This window comes from Mauremys reevesii, linkage group 5 (assembly GCF_016161935.1).
Source record: "Mauremys reevesii isolate NIE-2019 linkage group 5, ASM1616193v1, whole genome shotgun sequence".
NCBI classification, from domain to species: domain Eukaryota; kingdom Metazoa; phylum Chordata; order Testudines; family Geoemydidae; genus Mauremys; species Mauremys reevesii.
The window spans coordinates 51,538,026-51,564,887 of NC_052627.1; the positions used below are offsets into that span (position 1 = coordinate 51,538,026).

The 26,862-nt window shown below is 44.3% G+C and overlaps 1 protein-coding gene across 14 annotated transcripts in view; it reads right to left on the reverse strand.

Annotated features, from left to right (window-relative positions):
• Positions 1-4,507: 4,507 nt before the first annotated feature.
• MAML3 (mastermind like transcriptional coactivator 3) overlaps positions 4,508-26,862 on the reverse strand; it is a 339,298-nt gene continuing 316,943 nt past the window's right edge. For 13 of the 14 annotated variants that reach the window (XM_039542199.1, XM_039542213.1, XM_039542210.1 and 10 more), the window contains 3 exons: positions 13,470-13,712; positions 11,325-11,412; positions 4,508-6,906 (listed from right to left, as the gene is read on the reverse strand). In XM_039542199.1, coding sequence (XP_039398133.1) covers positions 5,921-6,906; positions 11,325-11,412; positions 13,470-13,712 — 1,317 coding nt within the window. In that variant the 3' untranslated portion in view covers positions 4,508-5,920. The remainder of the gene's footprint in view (positions 6,907-11,324; positions 11,413-13,469; positions 13,713-26,862) is intronic. The other variant, XM_039542200.1, reaches the window with a different exon arrangement.

A 26,862-nucleotide genomic window follows, 5' to 3' on the forward strand; every position in this document is an offset into this window, starting at 1 on the left:
AGCTCACAGAGAGTCATAAAATAACGAAAGCAAACTGACTGTGAAAACAGTTTTCATTAAAAGGGGGCGGGGAAGAGAGAAAAATCACTGCCTGGTGGGCTTTCCGGGCACGGTGCTGAGGTTGAATTGAAACAGCACTGAAGAGAGAAAAAAGGCAAAGCTGTTAATGTCTTTAAATAGGTCTAAATAAAGTTATAGCAGATTCCTGATTATTCAAACAATTTGGGTGACACCAAATCTGTTCAGATAAATGGAAGCTTGTAGCAGAGAGTCCTTCTGGCACACATCTGCAGCTGGGGTTTGGCCATAAATATTGTATGCACTTAGTTCTGGTCATTCAGGGCACTGTGTGGCATTTAGGGCCTAATCCAAAAACCATTGACTTAAACAGATGTTGAGTCAGACCATTAATCATCTTCCACATGATGATTGATGATAAGGTTGGAGCTGAGGCATCCATAGTCACTGTAACTAGATCACTTGCCATATTCTAGCATTTGTGGTGACTGAATAGCGATGAGGTTGCTAACTACGTGTATCCAAAGAATTAAAATTCAACATGGGTAGGGCAGTTACTGTTGCAGAAGGAACGATGATGATGAATAGTCTGGCTTTTGCGCTTTTAAAGGACACTTGCCTTGAAGTCACTGTGGCCGGAGAGATGCCCAAACAGCATGGCTCCAGGGGGAAAAACAGGAGATACAGGGCCTGATCTCGCACCCACTGAAGTTGGTGAGAATCTTTCCATTGACTTCAATGGGCTTGGATTTGGTCCACTAAGAAGTAAGAAAAGAGACAGAAAAATCTATCCTACCAGAAATGATGCCTCTTGACAGTCACAATCAGAGGTGTTGCCTCCAGGAAAATTGAGAGGGGATGGTAGTAGGGAACCAAATTAAATCATAGTAATGAAGTATTTTTAGAGGATCTACAAAGGCCATCTTTAAGCAGTGTTCAGGCATGATAAACCTTAGCCTTGCATTGGTACGTTTATAGAGAACCTGCCATCCCAAGGCCCCTAATCACTGTACAAAAGGAGCAAAGTGATATACCAACTATATGTACTACAGTCAATGAAATGCTGCCACTTCTGGGATGAAATACAGCAGCTGTTTAACAGCACAGAGCAGCAGTGCTAAAGGAGAAATATGGGACCAAAATTATGGGAGTTACACCTGCTTAGTACAGAGCTGAGGTGGGCTACCTAAAATTAGAGAGGCTACCACATTGCCTTTGGATAGTTCACTGATCTACTTACGCAATTTACCAAGCACTGAACAAATACTAACATCCCTCTGAGGTAAGTACGTATTATTATCTTCTTTTTACACATGGGGAAACATAGTAGGTTTATATTGATGTAATTCCATTGGCTTCAATGGAGTGACTGACAAGCCTGGAGACTTTCTCAAAGCCACATAACTTGGTGGCAGTGCCAAGACCAGAATTCAGCAGGGGTCAGCGTCTAGCAGTAGCACATGCTCCTTTCATATTATTTCTTCTCTGTTTTACAGGGTAATAATCAGATTCTTGACTGGATAAACTCCAGTACAAATCCAGGGGCTGATCACTCACTCACAAAGAAGGAATTGGATTACTGCTGAGGGCAAATTAAATTGCTACCATCATAATACAAGCTAAATACACTTAACACAAAATGAGGGCCTGATCCCAGGAGATACCGAGCACCCTCAATTCCAATGAATCTGATTTAGTTATTTATTTATTTTTCAATTCCCTCCCCCCCACACTCAAAGGAGGCAAAAGCACTGTACCTCATTGAGTGCTAAGTGCGTGCCAAATACTGAGTTTCGAACCTCAGCTGATTTCACCTTTTCGAAGAGTGATTTTTTTTTATTACAGTGGGAACGCTGTATCTTTTTTACTCTCCCATAACTCAAATGGGATTGAAGCAATTTTACTCAAACTTTTAATTCAAAGGAAATTAAAATAAAACCTTCAAGCACAGCCCAAACCTGGAAAAAAAATAAGACTTAAAAATGATTTCTCTGGAAAGTGTGAAAATGACTTATAATGAAAACGTTTTTGCAATGTTAACTATAGCTGTTGTTACTGGAGATCATGGAAGCAGACCACAAAGTGAATGGTTCACTCTTGTAATCAATAAACCCCAACAGACTTTGCCCCTTTCTTCTTACTGACTGTTACTTTATAGCTAGCCAACCGAATAAAATAACCCTCATGCCCATTTTAAACTTGATCCCTCTTCTTCCTTTGAAGCCCGAAAGATAATAGTGATAATATCTGGATATCATGGTAGGATGAATGTGAGATGCCATGAGGGAGAGTCTTATAAATCAGTCTTTTCTTCGATTCAGATAACAATCTTTTATTTGTTTTTTTGTTTTTTCTTTAAAAGTGGTATGTTAACATCAGGTCATTTCTACATTTTCAGAGCTCTGTACAGGTCTCAAAAGGAAATAAGCAATGCTTAATGTACAAAGTAAAAACAGAACACTAGAAAAATCTGAATAAAATGGAGCAAGTTGCTGTCAGGGATACAGTACAAATTAGTAATTAGATGTCATCTGAAGTGCAATACCACTGCAGTGAGGATGAGTTAAGGAATGAAATAAAAATACTCTATTTTAAACAAACAGTATATATATATTTATATGTATATATATTTTACAGATAGTAGACCCAGTGATATCTGCAGAATTGTAAAAACCTATTTACAAATAACCTTTTTTTTTTTAAAACATTACATATACATCAGCACCATAGTAAGAAAAAAACCAAACCTATTAAAATCTACCTCTCTATTACTTGGTCCCAGTACGGAGTATTTGGAGGAAGCTTTACAAAGACAACAGCGACTCAGTCCTCATCAACAAACTTCCTGTCACCATATACGCGCTAATTCCTGTACCCTTCCAATAAAAGTGAATTTCCATTCCGTCACTTTTCAGTGTGTGTGTGTGTGTGTGTTTCTAAATCTAATTTCTCAGTTTGCCTCTCTGAGGATACATCCACAAAGCAAAATCAGAGCCTGGGTCAACTGACTCAGGCTCACAGGGCTCGTGCTGCGGGGCAAAATGTAGCCATGTAGATGTTCTAGCTTGGGCTGCAGCCTGGACTCTGAAGCCTAGCGAGGGAGAGGGTCCTGGAGCCCGGGCTCCAGCCCAAACCAAAACACGTACAAGGCTATTTTCAGCCCCGCAGCTCGAGTCCGGCGAGCTCAAGTCAGTTGACCCATGCACTGAGACTCAGCACCATAAGGGTTTTTTTTTGCTGTGTAGATGTACCCATAGTTGACAGGGAACCCTTTGTTACCGAGGCCAGGAAATAGTGATGCAGACCAGCCACTCCATCCCCACCATGCTTGGCGTCCTCACTGCTGTATGTGATGGTGCAACTGTTTGACACAGTGCAGGACAAGCATGTGCCCTACCCCTCCGGTAACATTTACACATAGCACACCAGTGCCAGTTCTACCCCTTCATCTACCCCCCTTTTATGCTAGTATGACTAAGATCCTACTAGCTATAAAATGCTTGTGGTTGAAATCTTCAGTTGGTGCTCACCTTTACAGTATTAGGGCCCACCCTGACATCCACTGAAGTCAGTGGAAAGACCAAATCCCATGGACTTCAACGGATACTGATCAGTCCCTTCAGGTGTATTATTAAAATGTGTTGGGTAAAACATTTTCACTAATGCATTTTAAAACTCTGGTGTAGACAGGACAGGCTGTATTTTAACACAGATTAAAGCTAACCCATGTTAACATATAGCTAACACAAGCTAATCCATGTTAACATACAGCTAACACAAGCTAACCCACGTTAACATACAGCTTGCCCTGTCTACACCCTTTGTCCTAGTCTAGACAAGCCCAGCAAAGGGTTACCACACAAGAGTGAACAAGCAGCAGGGCACTGAGTTACCTGATGCTATGTCTACACTGCAGCTGGAGGTGCGATTCCCAGCACAGGTACACAGACTTGCATTAGCTCAGCTCAAGCTAACGTATTAAAACAGTAGTGTGGCTGTTGTGATGGCTCAAGCTCAAACCCCGGACTGGGGGGGTGGGGGGGAGCCATTGCCAGTGCCACAATATCCACACTGCTAATTTTTAGGACAGTAGCTCCAGTCTGTCTACCCAGCTGGGAATCACACCACCTGGCTGCAGTGTAGACATACTCTGAGGGGATAAAGGGTCCATTTTACTCCCATTTCTTGCTCCTGCTCATACCTGTGCTCCATGCAGAAACAAAGGGCTTGAACCTGTGAGGTACTGAGTGCCCATCCTCAGCTCCCACAGGTTTCAGTGGGTCAGCACTTCATACCATGGGGCCTAAGCCAAGCAACTGAAGACAAGTCGATTGGTAGGTTTGGATCATTTAAACAATTTTCACTTCAGCTAATGTTTTGGCTCACAGAGACTGGGTTCAGATACTCGTAAGGGCCAGGTTGTATTATTTTAAAAGCACCATTTTGAAAGATGTATCACAGTTTTGTTACACGTTCAGCACAGATCTGCTTTTAACCTGTCAAGAGAGATGTCACTGCTACTGCCTAGCAAGCTGGTTTGGGTAGACCCTGTCTTAGTGATAACCAATACACAGTCATTTGCCCCTTGATCATTACAACCAGTCCTTTCTTGATTCCTGCTGTTTGGATACCCCAGCGAATTTATCCCGGCACTAGGAAGTTTACACTGAACACCTGTTTAAGACAGAAAAGCAGGCTGCATGTAGTATTAAATCAACAGCATGGGCATCCCAGCCCCAAACAACACCTCTAATCTTGTGCATTCTGGAGAAGAAGGGAAACTCATTCAGAGTTTCACACTCTTGTGGTACATTTTAATGTTCTCAGACCTGCTTCCTTTCTTCATTGTCCCTGTTTGTGGGGGTGGCTGCTCGGCTGAAGAAAGGTGAAGTGCAATGGCCTTCTGTTACAGTGCATATTTTTCCCCATTGTTAAGGAAAAATCATGAGTATATTGGGGGAGGAGGAAGAGAAGGGGACGAATTGGATCTGCACAGAACTCTACTGTAATCTGTTCACTCTGCTTAGTCCTTTTACACCTTGTTTAGCTGTTTGCTAACAGTACACTGCCAAGCAGCACAGATGTGCCGAAGTGCCCAGATACAGAAGCAGAGACATGAGCCTAAAAGAAAACTAATAGCTCATTAAGTTAACCCTCCCTCTTAAGCAGTGGGTATGCCCGCTCATATCCACCGACAGTCCTGTACTCAAACTGTCCTGCTCTTTGTATTGCCAAGTTTATGTTCTGCTAAGCTTTTATTTTAACTTTTTTATCTCTCTACAGTGAAAATGGTAACCCCTCTATGATTGTTTAGGCTAATCACATTTGCTGGACATTCTTGCACAATAGCCTAGAGTAGGCTCCATAGGCCTTGTTCTGTATCAAATCAAAAAGAGCGGTACACTTTGAAATCTGGGATCTGCTTACACCCAGAGTTCAGCACATTTCTGACCTGAGCACGCGGGCTGCGCAATCACCTGGCAACTCCGTTAGGTTTTGTTCCCGGCCGAGGGATCTAGCTCTTCACACGCCCTGAAAGCTGCGGCAGTTACAGTAAAATAGAGCGGGAGAGACTGGGAACACCGCATCGCTGTGCAACAGTGCCTCACCACACAGAACGCGCCAGCTCGTCCCATGGACAGAGAGCAGCTGCGTTTCCAGCCCTCCCCTCTCTCTCACAGACAGACAGACAGAGCAAGTACTGCTGTGCAGTAGAGACTGCTATGCGGAAGTTTTGTGAAATCGACACGTCGATATTTTAACCACCACCTGACTCTTCCACAGTTGGCTGCAAGTCAGCTCGGTTTGCACAGATTAAAAAGCAAAAAACAAGGATGGGGGTACATCCTGTTTTCTTTTTTTAACGTAACTATCAGAGTTTTAAACTATACAAGCCCATTCACTATGGGTTTCCAAACAACTCGTCAAGTTCTTGCATCCACTCATCACCTGGTCCACCTTTAATGATGGAGTCCACAAGGTCCGCACCCTCTGCTATACTTGAAAAGGAACCTCCAGCTCCTTCATTACTGTAATTGTAAGACATGTCCTGAGTGGGGTTCCTCTCATAGGCCTGACCTTGGTTGCTCTGAGCAAAATTCCCACCTGGCATCTGTTGTGTAGGGGGCTGACTGAAACCAGGCATAGTGGGAACCCCCTGACTTATTGCAGGCATAACCATTGTCCTTGCTTGGCTGGTTCCTTGTTGTGCAGGGAGCTGTTGCAGCATTTGTCTTCCCATTGCTGGATTTAGGGCTCTGACTGTTCCACTTGTGTCCACAACTGACTGGTTAATTCCCTGTGGAAAATGTTGCTTAGGCAGCCTTGGTTGCCCAGACTGCACTGGATACGCCGTGCCGTTGTTGAATGACCCAATTTCACTGCTAGTCCTTCCAGGGATACCTTGTAAGCCTCGCTGCTGCCAGTTCTGTGCTCCTTGAGGGACAGTTGCCATCATGTTTTGAAGTCTAGGGACTTGTGGCCTGGGCAGGACTTGGCCCACAGGTCCTTTCATCTGCTGATGTTGCTGTTGAATAGAGTTCACAAGGATACTTTGACCAAAACTGCTGACAATTCCAACCCCTTGTCCGGAAGTGGGCTGCCTTGGTCCTTGGCCTGCACTATGTGCCAGGGTCATGTCACTTTGGTTTGGGTGCTGCAACATTTGGCTCATTCCTGTGCTCATATTATACATTCCTGGTTGGCTGGTAGATGTGTTGCTGTAAGGAGTCATTCTCATCTCGGACTGACCAGCTGCTGTCGACATTGTGCCAGGGTTCTGGGAGGGCCCCATTGCCATCATGCTTGCATTCTGGGCCATAATTCGGGAGGTCCTCATGCTCTGAAGCGCTGCTTGGTTTCTCACTGCTGCTATCTCCTGGGGAGAACCTACAGCAAGCAGGGGGGAAACTAAGTATTAAATCATATATCTTTGCATACTAAAAAATTTGTAGGAGTCTTTCAGATTTCTTTGCTTTTTGGGTGAATAAATTATTCTTTCATGTGAGAGTTAAAGGAAAGAGGAGAAAGTTATGCATCCCAGGGTGGAAAAATCTAGTCCTCCTGGTATTCACGTCAGACAGAATGTGCTTCTCCACAACGTTCTAGCTGTGACCTGAATGCCGACCCACACAGTCTCCTTTCCTTGAAGGTGAGAGGCGGTACAGCTCCAGTGCTACCCTAAACAGGAATTACTGATCATGTTAGTTATTCAATCTGCAAAGTGGAAGACTGTTCAGCAGAGAATACTATCAATACAGGCCATTAGATTAATTTCCCTGAAGACCTAAAATAGGGCTGGAGAGGTTAAAAGCCAATGACTTACCCGGTAAGCAATTCTCATTTATGGCAATTTTTGGATATGTCCCCCCAGAGATCCAAGGGCTTTTGGTTCTCCATTTATCTTTAAAGGATCAAGGCAAACTGATTCTGTGCATGATCCAGCCTAAACCATCAGAGCCTTCTTGATCATTTACTATACAAGCTCCTCTAGTAAAACTGTGAGGCTTCAAAGCAGCAAGTACACTGCAGAGCCATTGGAGTAGCAGTACTGAGGCAGGGTTGCCCTTCTATTAGGCAGTGACTGATGACAAAATGTTCAAAAGGCTCCTATGTCACTTAGACGCTAAGTCTCGTTTTAAAAATAATGTAGGTGCTTTTGAAATTTTTATAAGTCTAGAAAAATTGTAAATCACATACCAATATATAACACTAAATCATCTCCTCACTGGGGAAAATGGAACCAGGGACCTTTTTTAAAGTTACACACATAAAAGGTCTTCATTTTTCTAGCACTGTATGCAGCTGCACATACGTTATTCTTTTCGGACATGGGGCCCAATGCTGCTTCTATCAAAGTAAAAGACAAAACTCCTACTGGACTTCAATGGAAGCAGGATCAGGCCCATCATAGTGCATGTGATGGTTAGAAATCTACCTTGTCTGACTGAATTTCAAAGTAAATAACCAAACTTCAGTCAATCAGTTAAGATTCTCTTCTAAATATCTCCATTGTCTTTCAAAACTGAGCCATGAAAATGGAAATGTCAGACTCAGAAGGCCAATCAATTTTTTAATAGCTCAGGAGGCATAAATGAATGGATTTTCTATATCATTGTTACTGATTAAGTCTATGGAAAGAAGAAAAATTGTTTTTTTCTGGACATGTAGAGCAGAGAGAGTGTATTAGTGAATCAATATTATAAGCACATTTTACTCCACCTTGGACCAATGACGGGAAGCCAGAAAATCCTAACCTTGTTAAATTCCACACCGTGGCAGATAACTGCACCACGCTTGTGTCTTCCTGATGTGGGATTATCGATTTCTGGGAAGCCAATATGCCTCTGTATTTACTATCTTTATTTAAAAACAATTACAGAAATTCTGATTATGCCACAGGTTCATTGTGGTTTTGGGTCAATACCATACTGAACTAAAACAATAAAATACTCTGCAGGTGAAGCTCAAACAGGATCACAGAATGAGGCATTTATTCCCAGATCAAACATTATTAAGTTTAAATAAAAAAAATCTGTTGTAAGAGACAAACTAAACAACAAAAGCAAGACATGGTGTCCCTAAATCAGTCATCACCACCATGGCATACTGCACAGATGAGTGTCAATCTGAAGGACACAGAACACTAGGTCCTGTTACATAAGATGGATGGTTCTTCTTTGTGAGTATATAGAAAAACTGTGCTAGAGAAACCACGTCCATATTACTGCACACATGGCTCAATGGATGGCCCCATCTCCACTGCCTGGCACGTGGGATTGGGTATGGAGTGACATGCAAAATACAGGTAAGTGAAGTGTTTTGGAGAGTGAACAAAACACCTATAAAAACCAGATAATCCAGTAGCTTTTACTTAGCCTATGTTACTGACAAAACAATTTTCTCAATGTTATACATTAGTGAGTTGCAGTTGTTTATGGTGTGGACCACCATCTCTCCCATTTATGACTGGGCAACTGTCTCTCCACCCATTGGCAAGCCCATAACATTTCAATAGTGACATCTGCAAGTGCTTAAGTAGAAAAATAGTATTAGGAAAGTATATAATCCTGTCTTTTAACACGTTAGCAGCTAGAAACAAACAGAAGAGTCAGCACCAGTCAGTCCCAGTCTGAGCCAGACTACAATTTGAGAACCATAGTTTTACCTGCATAAGACACGGGAGCTCAGGTAATGTGGTAGTTCAGAGAGACAGGAATTTTAATATACTGGTGAAGTTCTGCTGTCATCTACATCCATGCCGCCCCAGTAAAGTCCTTTGGGTTTCGTGTGTATAACCGGAGCGTAGAATTTGGCTAAATATTTTTATTTAAATTTGTTTATTTATGAAAACAAATCCCTTCATTGGTCAATTTAGACTAATTCTTCTATTTTCTTCTTAATAATGGTGCAATATTTCAGAAGATTAATAAAGAAATATTTTGGGCAGGATTCTCAGCTGGTGGATACTGGTGAGCTCTGCCCAGGTCAATGGAGCTGTGCCAGTTGACAGGCAGAGAAGATGTGGTTCTTTGTTCACATGGCTATATGCTGGTATCAATGTACATAAGAACACAAGAACAGCCATACTGGGTCAGAGCAATGGTCCATCTAGTCCAGGATCCCATCGTCCAAGAGTGGCCAATGCCAGGTGCTTCAAAGGGAATGAACAGAACAGGGCAATCATCAAGTGACCCATCCCCTGTTGTCCAGTCCCAGCATCTGGCAGTCAGAGGCTTAGGGACACCTAGAGCTTGAGGTTGCATCCCTGACTATCTTGGCTAATAGCCATTGATGGACCTGTCCTCCATTAACTTATCTAATTCTTTTTTGAATCCAGTTATCTTTTTGGCCTTCACAATATCCCCTGACAATGAGATCCACAGGCTGACTGTGTGTTGTGTGAAGAAGTACTTCCTTTTGTTTGGTTTAAACCTGCTGCCTATGAATTTCAATGGGTGACCTCTGGTTCTTGTGTTATGTGAAGAGGTAAATAACACTTCCTTATTCACTTTCTTCACACCATTCATGATTTTATAGACCTCTATTGTATCCCCCACAGCTGAACAGTCCCAGTCCCAGTCTTTTTAATCTCTACTCAAATGGAAGCTGTTCCATACCCCTAATCATTTTTGTTGCTCGTCTCTGTACCTTCTCCATTTGTAATACATCTTTTTTGAGCTAGGTTGACCAGAACTGCATGCAGTATTCAAGGTGTGGGTTTACCACGGATTTATATAGTGGCATTATAACATTTGCTGTCTTATTAGCTATCCTTTTCCTAACGGGTTCCTAGCATTCTGTTCGCTTTTTTGACTGTTGCTGCACATTGAGTGGATGTTTTCAGAGTACCATCCACAATAATTCCAAGATCTCTTTCTTGAGTGGTAACAGTTAATTTAGACCCCATAATTTTGTATGTATAATTGGGATTATGTTTTTCAATATGCATTATTTTGCATTTATCAACCATTTAGTACTGCATTCCTCACTTACACATAGTCTGTGTATGCATTCCTCACTTACAAATAGTGTGTTACTATTACTCCACACTATCACAAACAGATACTGTAACAATCGTGCTTTAGTCCTTTATCTATTCAGATTGCATCAGTGAGGAAGCCATTAAACTGGATCTTCATATTTTAAAAGCTCAAAATTAGTTGTGCCTAAAACAGGATATTTTCCCTAGGTTTTTCGACAACAAACAAATGTCCTTGATGTTTCAGACTTGTAAGCTCTCTCTATTAGTATCTAAGATTCTTAACTTTTTTCTATAGCTGACCTTTCTGGCATGACTAAATCCATTCCTTGTCCAAATTAAGATGACCTCTTCTGAAGGATAATCATCAAAAATCCCTTTCCAAAAAGGGAAGGAGACGGACTGAAATAAAGGTGAGGAGGAAGAAGAGAAGAACCAAGAGGGAGGGAGAGGCACTGGTTGAAATAAACTGTAATGGGGAGAGGGGAGAAAAGATAAACTCACAAAATCCAAGAGTCAAAGAGGCAGAACAGAGAAGAAAGAAAAAACTGATGGGGAGAATTTTTAAGGGGCAGATTTTATTGGAGAGCGCTAAAAGCCACTCAGAAATACAACTCTCTGTGTAAAATTGTACCGCGCCCATCTGTGAAAGTGTGTTATATAAGTGTACATGTGAGCGTGCAGGATGCAGAGAGAGAGAGAGATGGATCTTTTCCCTCGATACCCTCCCTAGCCTCCAACATACACAAATGAAATGTACTCCCAGATGCCCACTGCAAAGGACAGCTCTGACATGGAGGGTGTGAAAAGCATTTATAACTTTTACCTTGGAACTGACTGACTTGTTGCACTGGATACGCGTTCCGCTGCTGCTGGAGATGTTGCCGAGGCAAATGTGACTGCTGCTGCAACTGCTGAAAACGAATGAGAGAAGGAAAGACGGCAGAGGAGAAAAAGATGATTAATGAATGAATGACTGAATGTGACCATTCTCAGACTGGTTGCAATGACAAACAGCAGCTCAATTGCAGCAATTGCTAACAGGCTGTTCTGGGGAGACAAGTGCTGTGTGTCAGCAGGCAGGCAAAGTGTGCAGCTGCCTCATGTGAAGAGTCCTACTGAGAGTACTTGGAGCACTCAGCACATAGGCTTCTTTTTGGTTCAAAAAGGAACCAGCACTTAGACTCACGTTACCTATCCCTACTCATAAGCACTTCCTAAGTAGCAGTATAATTGTCTCCAACCTAGAGGGAGTGGAAGGGAAGAGAGGAGATGGGAGGGAATATTTTCAGAAACGTCTTTGTCCATCAGCATGAGAGGTGGGTCCGAAATGAAACTCTGGATCCCAAATCCCTTGAGCTCTGGCAATGTTCCCTTTTGGATCCAGACTTAGTGGTTGGACTTGATCTTTAGAATGAGGAGAACACACACTCTGGATTCATAACAGCCCCAACTCTGAGGACTGCTGGTTCCAGATCTGAACTTTGTGGCCCAGGCCCATCTCTATCCAAAACAAAAAGAGCTGCTGGGGCCCAATTCCCCTCCTGCTTTCCCCCCATCCTCCTCATCTTTTGGTTTTGTTTTGTTGTTTCCATTTGCTCATTTTATTACCACGTACAGTAGCACCACAGATGTGCTAATAACTCATTCAGGACAAGTGAACTGGTCTGAGATAGCGAGTGATTGTGAAATGCCTGTGTGTCCCGATTTGTTACACAGCTGTGTTGAGCTGTCTCTGGTGGCTGCAGTATACGAATATTCTTTATTTATTTAAAGCACACTCAAATGTTGATGGGGAATATAAGTGGAAGCCACATGATGTTTGGGTTTATATGTGCCTTCAAAAGACTAGCGGATGCGCTGCAAAGCAGCTCTCATAAGACCCTGAGGTTATCTGGTTGCTTCATCAATGTACTGTAAACAGACTCAGCGCCCTCTTAAAAAGCGATGGCTTACATATGTGCAGAGATATGGCAAGAGAGGGAATGAAAACCGACCTACTGTACCTTGATTCCTTGTCCTACAAATGTTCATTATAAACTTCCATTCACAATATATAGACTCCCCCAGCTCACAAAAAGAGCCTTAAGAAGAGCCCACTGCTGAATAAAGAATGTGTAGGAATCACTGCACAACTTTGAAAAGTGTATTAGCAAAACACAAAGAGAAAAATTGTTTGATACAATTTCCAGTGCATCAGAAAAAGCCAGGAATCTAAGAGGACCTAATTTAACATATGTGTGATACAGCTGATCATACAGCTGCTGTTTCCCAGTACTTTTGGGGTCTGAGTCTCCACCGGCTTTCCCTTGTGTTGTGATGAACACCTGTGAAAGTGGGTGTAAAACACTACCATTCTGATTGGGCAGCTTAACACCCATTTTGCACAGGCACAAACGATGACACAAAAGGCAAGGCAAGTGAGAATCAGGCCCTAACAATGAATTCAATTTCAGCTTCTGCTACTGGAATACAGAGGTACCATTTGCCATGCTACTACAGAAAAGATGGAGTCAGGTGGTGCCTCCCTTATAAACTGAGGTCCTGATTCTGATCTCCTGCATAGCTGTAAATGGGGAGCAGCTCTAGGAATCTGTGGGAATATACTGATATGAAACTGGCTTGAGATCAGAAGCAACATTTGTGCTTTTCAAATTTACTTTTCAGTTCACTCTAGGTTGACAATTCAGTGTACACTAATTCTGTTCTCACTCGTACCAGTTTTACACCAGCATAACTAAACTGACTTCCGAAGTGTAGCTCCAGATTTACACTGGTATGAAATCAAAGTCAAGGCCAAAGTATAAGCCAGGGGACAGGAAATTAGTTTGACCATGCGTTTACTACATCCGTCACAGTTTGAGAATATGAATATAGATGAGGAGAGGCTCTGTTATGAGGCTTCCATTGCCCCTGTTCTCGTGTGTGTGGGTATTGTACTGTCTGAAATACAGAAGAAGAGCTACAGTACCTGCTCTGCCAGGATCTGCTGCTGCTGCCTTTGCTCCCTTAGAAACTGTTGCTTCTGTTGCTCCATCACATGGAGCTGGGCCCTTTGCTCAATCAACATCTGCTTCACGATGGCTGCTTGTGGCTGATTTCCCAGGAAACTGGGACCTCCTGGGTTTGTACCCGTGACCACGTTGCTGGAGCCTGGTGGGACAGAAGGCTGCATAGGGCCTGTGGTCCGAGAAAGTCCCACCGGGTGCTGTTCCTGTACAAACAAAGAGATACAGCTTCACTACTCAATGTTCTCCACATACAAGGGGAAAGTATGGACCAGGAACAGTAAGTGGTGGACTCGCTTGTGAACCCGACAGACCTTAGAAAAGGAAAGAGACCCCTGAAAACCCCCCACACCCAACCAACCAATTTCATATAGCACATTCCAAATGGAACAGGTATTAGACTGAATTATACTTAGCACTCACATAAACTTATGCTGAAAGCATTGCACAGAAGTTAATTATCAAGATCCTTACAGCTGCCTTGCTACAGATGGAAGAACTTACTATTTCCATTTTACAGATGGGGAAAGTGAAGCAGAGAAGTAATTTGCCCATCACCTGGTGAATCAGCAGCAGTACTGGGCTTAATAGGACTTCCAAACTCCAGCTCTGAGCTCATCAGTATTGCCAACTGCAAGCATTCAAAATACATGAATTGGGACCCAAAAAATAAAGGGCTGGTCCACACTAAGAAGCGGGGTCGAACTAGGGTACGCAAATTCAGCTACGTGAATAGCGTAGCTGAATTCGAAGTACCCTAGTTCGAACTACTCACCCGTCCAGACACCGTGGAATCGAAGTCCGCGGCTCCAAGGTCGACTCCGCCACCGCCTTTTGCAGTGGTGGAGTACCGGAGTCGACCGCGGCGCTTCCGGAGTTCGAACTATCGCGTCCAGATTAGATGCGATAGTTCGAACTCCGAGAAGTCGAACTCACCGCGTCGACCCGGCTCGTAAGTGTAGACTAGCCCAAAGAGATTTTCTTTAAAATCATGAGAACAACAACAGTTGGTTCTTTTTATTTTCCTTAAGGTTTCTGAGCCTTTAGGAGTCATGTTTTCAAACTTTTACTCTGCAGTCATGAGGATGAGAAACTGTTTAAAAAAAACAAACCAACAAAAAGGAAACTCAGATTTTCACATCATCATTTGACTCCAGGAGCTGGAGCTTTCAGAAAATCCCTTACTGTGAGATGCATTAAATCTTGAGAATTGACCACCCCGATTCCTGTAGACCACATCATGGTTCAAGATTTAGCCACAAAATAGAATCATTTAAGGTTCATACTCCAATCATATTGTGAGAGCTTGGGGCTGAGAAAGCAGGAAACCATTGTGACATGGGTACTTCTGCCTAAAATGACCCTAGAGCCCCTCTCTGTTTCCAATCCAATGTGTCGTACAGTTGTGTTGAGGTAGGGACTAAAAAGGGAGAGGCAGGCTGGATTTCAAGATCATTCTGGCACATATTCACTCCTAACCCATCATCCTGTCCCCCTCCCCCCATTTCCCATGGAACTGCACACAGTGTTTGCCAGAGCTGTGGAGGGGACTGGGAGGATCTTCCTTACCAGCTCTGTGAGCAGCATCTACCCTGTTTTCCCAGGGTGATCTTTTTTACTAGAAGGTTTTGTTAGGGTGCCTTCCAGGAGGTCAGTGCCTAAGGGCCTGTCTACACTTACAGCTCTGCAGTGGCACAGCCGCATCGGTGGAGCTGCGCTGCTGTAGCCCTTAGTGAAGATGCTACCTACGCTGACTGGAGAGCTTCTACCACTGGGATAGGTACTCCCTCCTCTCTGAGAGGCAGTAGCTGTCTCGATGGGAGAAGCCCTCCCATCAATATAGCTCTGATTGCACCAGGAGTTCGGTCAGTACAACTATGTTGCTGAGGGGTCTGGATATTCCACACCTCTGAGCGACGCAGTTATACTGACACAAGTTGGCCATGTAGATCATAGCAAATGCAAAGAAACCCACAAAGGGAGAGAGGCATGTTTCACAAACACTGCGTCCCTCCAAACTCACGTCTGTTTTATGAAATCTTTAGCAGCTGTATGCCTCTAACAAGGCCCAGTGCACCGCCCAAAACCACTGAAACCATGAGTCAGGGGCTTAAGTGCCACACAGGACCCTCTCCATGGGGGTACAATGCAGCCCAATTTATTAATCTGTATATGTCCTGTTACTACAGGCGGGCCCCAGGGGATGGGGACGCCTGTTTCTAAAAATGGCCAATGCTGCTGTTCTGTCTCTGCACCAGCAGATGGTGATATTCGCCTGATCCTCCACCATTCGGCCCAGCTTGGTGATTACTGCCCTGTCTCTCTCCCTCTCTCTCTCTTCCCCCCACCCCCACACTTGCAGATGGCTTAATCATGACTACTGTTCCTCCTCCTCCCCCCGCACACCCCCTCAGTACGTCTGGGATAATGCTGCTAACGTAGAGCTAGGCAGTCAAGTGTTACAGCGTAGGGCAGGTAGCCTGGCAACTGAGAGTATAATACTGAACAGATGGTGTTCGTACAGCATGATGGACATCACACACGACAGCCTGAGACAATCCAGGAATTCCCTGGTGATTTGAGGCCCTCTTTACATGAAATGAGCCCGCATCACCGTTGCCATGTATCTGTTGGTTTCCCCCCAGCTCTCCCATTGACATCTAACCAACAAACTGGCTACCTATTATTCACTTTACCTACAGCCCAAAGGGCACGTTATTTGGTGATGGTGGAGGCATCACTCTGAGATTTCAAATCAGGGAGCTCTAAACTAGACACCGAGGCTTAGCTATTTGGAACAAGGAGAAGGAGGAGGAGGGAGCTTTTCAAATCTTTGTTTCAAATCAGGGCCCTGGCTTTCCCCAGTGAAAATAATTTGAGGTGTGTGTGTGTGTGGAGGGGTGCATGACACACAGGGAGAGAGATACAGTTTTATGGCATTCCAGGGTGTGTACCTCTTAAGGTAAAGACTTTAAAATACAATGGGTCATTTGTGGGACATAGTGATTCATGTCTGAATTATCTATCCCAATACCCCCGGGTGTTATTTAGCCCTCTCGACAGCACGAATGTTTAAAGGAGCCCTTAAAGAAGACAGTAATAGATGGAAACCTCACACCCCAAATCCCTCGCCCCACCCTACTTTCCCAAACAAAGAAACAAACAACTCTTCCCCCTGGTGAGAGCTGCAGGCAGAACTGCAGTACACCGGCTCAGACTCCAAATTCAATGTGATACTGAGGGGACTCCTGACACTTCTTTTACAGAGCATGCTGCTATTTACTAATGAGCTCAGGAAGCGGAGACATACCCAGGCTGTCAAATTTCCAAACACCAAACAACGCATAATGTATTGCTGTGGTTGGGAAGGAAGCGGGGGGGGGGGGGGGGGGCGAAGGAGCAAAACTCGAGGAGAATTTTCAGAGGGAGAGGAGAAAAACAAGAGACAATAGTCTTTCTGCTACAAAATTTACCAAGACATAACAATAGGTATATAAGAAAAACCGAACAGTGCTCTCTCTCCCAGCCCAGCCGCTCCAAGTGAGGGTGCTGCTGAGTTTTATTCAATGACTAATGGGTTTATTCCATCTTTTCATATCTGACAATTTTCCCTGACACTCCCTCACTACCAGTGTCCCTGCTAGCAGTGATTTATAGGTGAGGAAATAGGATTTCTAGGGCTGAGGTCAGAAGGACATCTGGCCTACAGGCAATACCAGCTTGCACTCACTGAGGGCTTGTCTACACTTACAGCTGCAGCAGCGCAGCTGTGCTGCTGTAGCACTTAGTGAAGACACTATCTACTCTGACTGGAGAGCTTCTCCTGTGAGTGCAGGTACTCCACCTCCCTGAGAGCTATGTCCACGGGAGAAAACCTCTGGTTGTCAGAGGGCTGTCTACACCAGGAGTTCAGTTGGTATAGCAGCATCGCTGAGTAGTTTGTAATTTAGACTAGGGCCGAGAAAGATCTGGGACAAGCATTCAGGGCTCTTCTAGGGCTGGCCTCTGGCTCCCTGCACGCACCTTCCATCATGAAAACTACACCTAGTTTAAGTCCTGCTTCTAGGGTGGGCATTGTCTACACATGCCTAGAGCCAACGCAGGCTCTCTGAATCCACACTGTCATGGGGATTTTTGTACCGGTGAAAGCAGTGCCCAGAAGAAGCATGTCACAGTAGTGTTACACAGCATCCCTGCAGGCTGTTATCATGCGCTGAATACTGACAGTATAGCCTGAGCTGTGCAGAACATAAAAGAAACATGGCTCCTGCCCTAAGGAGTTTACAGTCTAAAAGCTAGGCAGAAGAGCCCCACTGGAAACACCACACCAGCTCCTTCCTGCTCCCGAACGCTGTGGTGGGGGACATTAGGAGGAGGAGTGAGAGAATCCACTTTGAAGGCTGTAGTTTGGGAATGATTTGAGCTAGCGATAGCAGCAGACCCAGGCCAAGGAATGACCACCTGGGAAAAGACCAAACAAAAAGGAGTTTGAAATAAATGGAATAAGTATATGCTACATAGCAAGTACAGCACTGAGATAATAAGGCAACAAGCATTTTTTAGACAGGGAGATGCAGAAATAGAACCACATGATGGATATTATTCTATGGATGTGATAATACTTTGAAAGCAGTCAAACATAGGTGCTGGAACAAGAGGTGCGGGTGTGTGTGCAGCACCCCGACTTGAAGTGTAGGATTACAGTTTGGTTCAATGGCTCTCAGCATCCCCACTATACAAATTGTTCCGGTACCCCTGTGGTCAGATACAATTGTCAGGAGGAGAGTATAAATACCTAGGCAGATACAGCAGATATAGATGATAGATAGACAGATTAGAAAGAGAGAGAGTCTGAGTAGATGAATATTAAAGTAGAAAATATAGCAAGGATCACAATAAGTGTCTGAAAAAAGCACAAACATTTCTTATAAGCCATTTGCCACCCTGAACAGGGAAGATCCCCATTATCAACTTTGGCATTTTTACAAAGGTTACAAAATGAGATCATATAACCACTAGAGAAAAAAATCCAATATCTCCCTTTGAAACCTGCTCAGCTATTAGGAACTGAGCTTCATCTCAGAAAAGATAGTTTGTTTGTTTTTTTTTAAATTCTGCTTTTGGTTATAAAAGCTTCAGGAATCTCCCTCCTTTTTCTATGTTCTCCTTGGTTCAAAAGAGATGGAGGATTTGTTGCTCACTTCCATCTATCTGTTTATATGATTCTCATCATGTCAGTGTCTGAGCATCTCATAATCCCTCAGGCATTTTATCCTGGGAGGTAGGTGAAGTATTGTTCTAATTTTCAGATGGGAAATGGAGGCCCACCGTTGCTGAAGCAACTTGTCCAAGATCATATAGCAAGTTTGTGACTGAGCTAGGAATTGAACTCAGGTCTCCCAAGTCTCAATACCCTGTCCCCTATCTACCCCATCTTTTCTACCTAACTCTATGGGCCTTGCCAAGCTCCTTTTCAACTCCACCACTGATCATTCTGCCATTTACTTCCCCATTCCTCAACACTTAGGCCATGGCTACACTTGCAAATTTGCAGCGCTGCAGCAGGGTGTGAAAACACACCCTCTCCAGTGCTGCAAATTGCGGCGCTGCAAAGCACCAGTGTGGTCAAAGCCCCAGCGCTGGGAGCGCGGCTCCCAGCGCTGTACGTTATTCCCCACAGGGAGGTGGAGTACGGACAGCACTGGGAGAGCTCTCTCCCAGTGCTGGCGCTTTGACTACACTTAGCGCTTCTGTAGCCATAGCCTTAGTCTGTGCCCAAGAAGGGGCATGTGTAGCTAAAGTTACAAAGGAATGAATTCCGAGGTGGAGGAGGGATGAGCACAGCTGGGCTTGACTTGGCCTGGCTTCCCTTAAGACAAAAACTCTGCAATATGAGCTCCTTGGCTTGTCTTTCTTCAGTGTTGGAAAGTGCCTGAAACATAATGGGACCAATCAGAATTAAATAAGTACTAATACCACCACTCTTAATCTTTTCTGGGGCTTAATCCTGCAACCATGTACTTAACAGGATTGGGCCCAATGTTCCCTCACTAGAACCTCTTTAATTATTCCACACAGCAGCTAGGTCACCTGGTTACTCATTGGCCTACATAATTTTTGGCTCCTCTGTGAAATACCTAAATATAAACTTTAGATTCACTTACAAGATAAACACTTTGAGTTAGGTCAGTGTCTGTGTGACTGGAAAAATAGAGTAAAATGAGCATACAATCCCATCACTTTTCCTCCCCCACAACAGCGCAGTCTCTGACAAAGGGTTAAAATCAATGCTGGAGTGTAACATGGGAAAGTAGTATCAGCCCTTCTCCATGAAGGTCAGGTTTGCAAGGACTTTTTTGAGAAAACAACAAGAAAATACAATTTGTCCACATCTCTACTTTGCACAGATATTCCCTGAAGGACTCTCTGCTGAAATATAGCTCTTAGATATTTAGGTTGGGCTTTTTTTTTTTTAATTGTATGTCCTGGTTTAAAAGTTTCCTTCACCTGCACTTTCCCCCCCATCCCTTTCTCATGCTGTGTTTTAGAACTGGTTGAACACATTCAAACAGCAGTGTAACTGTGAGGGTTGTGTCACCTGCACAGTGGAGCAGAGCAGCTGCTACAGCTTCTGAGCAGCCTGTGTCACGAAAATACAGCACACTAATGATCTTTCAGCTGCTCTATGAATTGAGCCCTTTACCCACCCTATCTGCATGCTACCTCTTTCTTTCTTTGCTTGGGAAAAAAATGTCAGCTGTCTCTGGCAAAGCTGATTACAAAGGCTTTTTCCTACCCCTCCCCCTCCCGGCCCCCAGTTCTGATGAAGTCATCAAGCTAAAGATTTCATAACTGATGCACAGGACGATCTTGTGTTATACTGGGAGATGGGCCAAGTGCTTCCATTTATAGACAAAGGCACTGCCATGCTGCCAAATGGAGCCCTTTCCTGCAGACATTACAAGGAAAAAGAAAGGGGGGGGGGGAATCAGGAGCCAGAGGGCATGCTGTGAAGTGACATCACTAGGAGCTTCCTCCAACAATCCCCAGCACACAGCTGCCTGCTGTGGCAGCAGCCTGAGACCAAACCAAACCTATTTCAAAAAGACAGTTATATAACTACTGTCCGAGCTCCCTTAAACACACACCATACACACCCCAGTAGGCCAAAATTAACTCTGGTGTACCTGCATGGACGTCACCCAATTCTGTAGCACAGAATCAAGTCAATTCCAGAATATTGTTAAAAAAGGCACAAAGGTTTAAAATAAGTCATGCCAATGGACATGTGTGACCGGGGTCCTAGTGGGGGCCAGCTATGGTCACCCAATTAGGGAGAACTGCAAAGAATGGAGCAGGCAATCCCCATAAAGCTGGTGGATATTCCAATACTTAGATTTAACAAGCTAGCATAAACCAGCTTCTTTATTACCTTACTGGTACTTTATCATTATCTCACTCAGAAGTTACTCAGTATCCCCGCCCCCCCAGGGCATGCTGCTCTGGGCTGGTGGAGGGTCTGGTGCTCCCCATAGCAACACAAGCTCCCTGGTCAGCTCTTACTACTGGCCGGCTTCAGCTTCTGGCCTAGCCCGGGGCAGGGCCCCAGGCGAGTGGGGGCATCACCACCTGGAAGAGGCTGGCGCCGCCCCTGAGCCTTGGGCAGGTGTGGAGTGGTGCCACAGGGAATCCAGGACAAATGCTGTCCTGGAGTCATTCAGCCCGGAATCGGGATCTGAACTCTCCATTTCGAGACTGTCCCAACCAGTTTGGATGGGTGGTCACCCTAGTCAGGGAAGTACCCAAAGCAACAGTGCTTCTTTTGGTTCCCAAGGGACAGGCATTTTTTAAGAAAAGCACAGAGACAGATTTTCCAGGCTTAGCACCCACACGTGGAGCCAGATTCTCAAAAGAGCTCAGCTCCCATTGAGGTACAGTACCTAAATTAGGGCCAGATTTTCAAAAGTGATCTGTAACTAGCAGCGTCCAACATGCTACAGATAGCCACATTTTTACAAGAGCAGAGCAGCCAATGTGCAGAGTTTTCTGGTGAAAATCTAGTCACCTATTTTGGTGCCTAAGTGGGAGCTGAGCTCTACTGAAAATCTGGCCCTTAGTTAAGTCTGTAATAGGAATTTACACTTGTTAAAAGTTAAGAACATTACACATGGCTGCCTTACGAACAGGTTAAAGTGCAATGAAAAGATGCCTGTGTTTGTCTTAAACTAGATCTCACATCCTTTTTCTTTTCACTGTGAGATTTGCATTATTCCTCCTACTGCATCATCAGTTTCTTCTGATCAGAACTAAAAGCAAGCCCAGAAAGAAAAGAACAAACACCTAATGACCCCACTGAGGCCTGGACTGAGGGTATCTATTGGAAGGTGTACAATGGGGATGACAACAGGTGCAACAAACCCTGCCCTGTGGATTCTTGTGCATGGACTAGATATTGAATATCCTGATCCTACCCCACTGAAGTTAATGGAAGCAGCATTTGCCTCCATGTGCAAAAGGACTGTTCAAAACGACCACCCCTAATTAGCATGTATAAACAGGGGAGTAATGAGTAGGAATAAGGGTGCGATTTTAGCTCTGTATATGGTATTGGTGAGACCAATAATGGAACACTGAGTACAGTTCTGGTGTCCACATTTAAAAAGAATGTTGAAAACTTGGAGACGGTGCAGAAAAGTAGCCTTATAGTGAGAGACAGAGAGCTCAATCTGTTTAGCTTATCAAGAAGAAAACTGAGAGGTGACTTGATTACAGTGTATAAGTACCTTCACAGGGGAAATATATTGGGTACTAAAGAGCTCTTTAATCTAGCAGAAAAAGGCCTAACAAGAACCAATGGCTGGAAGCTAAAGTCAGAAAAATCTACTCTGAACAGGGCCGGTGCAACCACTTAGGCAAACTAGGCGGCCGCCTAGGGCACCTAGTGGTTGAGGGTGCCTAAAAGCCCGCTCAGGCGAGGAGGTGGAGTGGAGGTGAGCTGGGGGAGGGGGGTGCAGGGAGGGCCGCCTGCAGTAACGGGGGAGGGGCGCACAGGGAAACCACCCTGGGCTCCCCACCCCAGATGACCTCCACTCTGCCTCCTCTGCTGAGCACACAGCCCCCGCTCTGTTTCCTCCAATTGGCACCGCAAGCCTGGGAGGGGAGGAGAATTAGAGTGGTGCCGGCGTGCTCAGTGGAGGAGGCGGAGCCAAGGTGAGCTGGGGTGGGCTCCCCAGGTGGGGTTAGCTGCCGCGGGGAGGCGGGGGCTCCTGGGTGGGGTTAGCTGCCGCGGCGGGGATCTCCCCAGGCGGGGTTAGCTGCCGCGGCGGGGGGGGGGGCGCTCCCCGGGTGAGGTTAGCTGCAGAGGGGGGGTAGCTGCTGTGGGGGGGGGCTCCCCGGGCAGGTGGGTGTGGTTAGCTGCCATGGGGGGGCGGGGTTAGCTGGGTGCGGAGATGGCACAAGGTGGAAGTTTCACCTAGGGAGCGAAACTTCCTTGCCCGGCCCTGACTCTGAAATAAGGCACTTTTAAAAAAAAAACAAAACAACAACAACAGTGAGGGTGATTAATCCCTGGAACAAACTACCAAGGGAAGTGGCAGATTCTCCATCTCTTGAGGTCTTCAAATCGAAATTGGCCCCTTCTGGCCTTAAACTCTATGAATCTATGGCCTGTCCTTGCCCAGCAGGTAATGGGCCTGCATCAGACAAAATGCATCATCAAGGGGCTCCCATTGGAGTAGTGAACTTCTGCAACCTATGTACCATGGGCCTGTGACTTTATAGCCACTATCTAGTCCCTCATGGGTATAGAGTAACTGTTCATCTCTCATAATGCACTGAAATGCCAGCTGTACCTATTTAGGAGGGAATGTGTCTATTTATTTTTAAACAAAATATTAACATTTATACATTCTATCCCATTAAAAAGTCTATCCACTCCAATGTACTTCAATGCAGCCTAAAAGAACGTCTCTTTTTCCCTGGAAATAGCCCTATTGATTGCTTTGTAATGCTGGTGTCTACAGTAGTGCAAGGACCTTAACCTACACCCCTTCTATAAATGGGGCAGCCCTAATAGGCAGGCCACCTTTAGTGGAGTGGTACTGTGTGAACAACTGGGGGAACTACAAATGCATTCATTTAAGACATATCGTCTTTAATAAACCAACATACGGCATGAACAGATATGCTGCTCTACAACACTGAAATCACCAACAGACTCTGCAAAGTGGATTGCTTCACCTATTTGTTCTGTCATCTAATCTAAGGGAGGAGCTACAGATCTCCCCTTGTCTGTCTCTCTCTCTCTGGGCCCCTGGTTGCCATGGTCTTTCTTATAGTATCTGAGGGAACAAGATCCCTCTGACGTTTGACACTGGACCTCTGCATGCAGCCAATTTGTTTTCCTTTCACCTCCCTTCCCCTGCATCTCTCCCCTCCACATCTTTAATACAGTTTATTCTTTCTGTAGAACAAATAGCATTTGTCAGACTATTATTTCTGTGTATTTATTTATTTATTGAAGAGACTAATTTCTTTATTTCCTTTGACAAATATGCAACAAAGGGTTCTAAATGAGCAAGTATTTTCCTATCATCTAAGAGCTAAAGAGTGTCAGAAGTTCATCTCAAGGAATGCAAGGCCAAATTGGTTCCTAATTTTACCCTGTGGCCTGAGGAGTCAGAAGCACTCTCTTTGAATGCTATTCTTGTATGTTAGCGTTACAGCACTGACTTCTGCATCAAGGCAGCCTTTGGAATCTACAGATCCTAAGCAGTTTGGAAATGCAATATTTTAAAGGAACACTACCTGGTTAAAAATCACATATTAAAATAGTTTCCTTGCCAATATAACTAGTATTATTTTTGATGATTAAAAGTAACAAAACAGTATCTTCATTAATGAAATTAGTCACTTTCACTTTTTTAGTTTCCGTTTCTAGTCAGTTTCACATTCTAGTTTTCAGGCACAAACAAAATGCTACCATGACTGGATTGCATACACTGTAAGGGGGGTAGTTTAAAATAGCTGATTTGCACGGAATTAAAAATCTCTGTTGGTCTTTTTTTTTTTTTTTCTAAATTGAGCCAAATGTAACCTGTCTCTACAAATATGCCTTTTAAAAGTATGGAGAGGATTCCTAAAAGAAATGAGCAGTGAAACATTAAAATATACATTGATAATTTTTTGAGAGGTGTGACTACTGGTGTGAGTACAACCCAGGTCAGTACTGACCTGAAGTGATTACTATCTGGTGTCTGTTCTGTTGCCTTGTTGAACTAAGTATGATGGTGTCAGTGGAGACCGAGTGGACCGGTCCACATCATTAAAAACACCTGCTTGGCAACCTTGCTGGCATTCACACAGAAAGTCCAAGGAATTGAACAGGCATGGAGACTGAGCTATGCTCTCATCCATAGATGTAGTCCTTCCATACCAGTATTGAAGCATGATTGTGGGTAGTAAGGGGGACCTTGTAATTCTTCTATCTGTGTGTCAGCTATTCTGTGAATCAGCAGAGTTCTTCTGTCTCCAGTGCTTTCAATCCCACATCTAGATTCATATGAACCATTGATTTTAAGATTATTTTAAAGGAATAAATTCAGTGGGGTTACACCAGAGTTTAATCTGCTCCCCACACATCTCCTGTCTTTGACCAGCGCTTATTATCTATTATGTGAAGCGACTTTTAACCCTAGCCTGTGATACAGAAGGGTTAAAGGAGTGATACTATTCTGGAGAAACAAATTCCAATTGCACAGCTTTTACACTTAGAACATACCGTGAATGCTATAATTATTGCAACATGCAGCAATTATTGTAGGAAATGCCATCATGGTGTCACACAGTATGTCTTACCATCCCACAAAGGAAAGTAACCCTCTTCAAGAAGGAAAAAAGAGAGATGCTGCAGTTCAAAACTGGAAAAGCTCAAGACTTCCTCCAAACACAGTGCCTCTGTTGGGATACTGTCTTCCAAAGGTAGCTATGGACAAGGTCTTCAGATGGTGTAAGTCAGCGTAGCTCCATTTACTTCAGTGGAACTATGCTTATTTACACCAGCCAAAGATTTGGCTGACCACTTCACATGTCCAAGAGGTTAACAAGTAGGTCAGCACTCAGGCAGCAAGCTACAGAGCAAGTCAAACCCTCAGAGGAGAGTGGGGTCCTAAGATGGGTGGCAGGCTGAGTTTCTAGTGTTGGAGTTTTAATGCTGGTCAATGTCAACTTTCCAAGCTCAGGTGCAACTGGCCCATCCTCAAACTAGAAAGAGGGAGGATTGCGAGGAGCAGGGACCAGAGGAGAGAACTGAGAGAAAGAAGCAGGAGAGGTGAAAATGAAAGCAGGTGGCGGGTTTAGACAGACACACAGGGCCAACGAAAAGGGGGATGGACAGAAAATGACACAACAAAAGAAAGTTCTGTAAAGAAAAGAAAAGCTTACAGAGTACACAGGAAACAATGCACTGCCTAGAACAGGGGTCGGCAACCTTTCAGAAGTGCTGTGCCGAGTCTTCGTTTATTCACTCTAATTTAAGGTTTTGCGTGCCAGTAATACATTTTAACTTTTTTAGAAGGTCTCTTTCTGTAAGTCTGTAATATATAACTAAACTATTGTTGTATGTAAAGTAAATAAGGTTTTTAAAATGTATAAGAAGCTTCATTTAAAATTAAATTAAAATGCAGAGCCCCCCGGCCTGGTGGCCAAGACCTGGACAGTGTGAGTGCCACTGAAAATCAGCTTGCGTGCCGCCTTCGGCGCTGGTGCCATAGGTTGCCTACCCCAGCCTAGAAGATGCATGGTGCAAGGAAGAGATGCCCTACTGGAGCTTTGCAGCAGCAATGCTATAGCTATGACAGACACTTTCAGGGTACAGATCCAGTCCTACAAAGAACTTATCACATTCCACTGCCACTGCATTCTCTGGGTGTTGAGGGCACTAGGCACTTTACGAGATCGGACTCTAGAGTTAGGCTGAAATCTCTCAGGGATGGTTGTGGCGCTTTTTTGTATTGTGATAAGTGAAAACTTGGCACTTACGCTAATGCTCAGCAAGGAGTGTGTGGTTTGCCAAGTCTGAAAGAATACTGGCTGAGAATTAAAAAAAAAAGCCCACAGGCTCCCTTTCCCATGTGTGGAAGGCACTTACCTCAAATGTTTGCGAGAGGCTGCAGTTGCAACACATTGTCCCTGTAGATGCAGAGGATCCACAGGAAATTTTCCAAGGCTAAGACTATGAATGTTCAGATAATCATAAGTAGTGGCTGCCTCATGCCTCGAAAGGCGCCTATGTTGTGTTGCCATTGGCCCGCCCCGACTGCTGCCTGATGTGAACCCAGTAATGGGATGAGAGTGCAG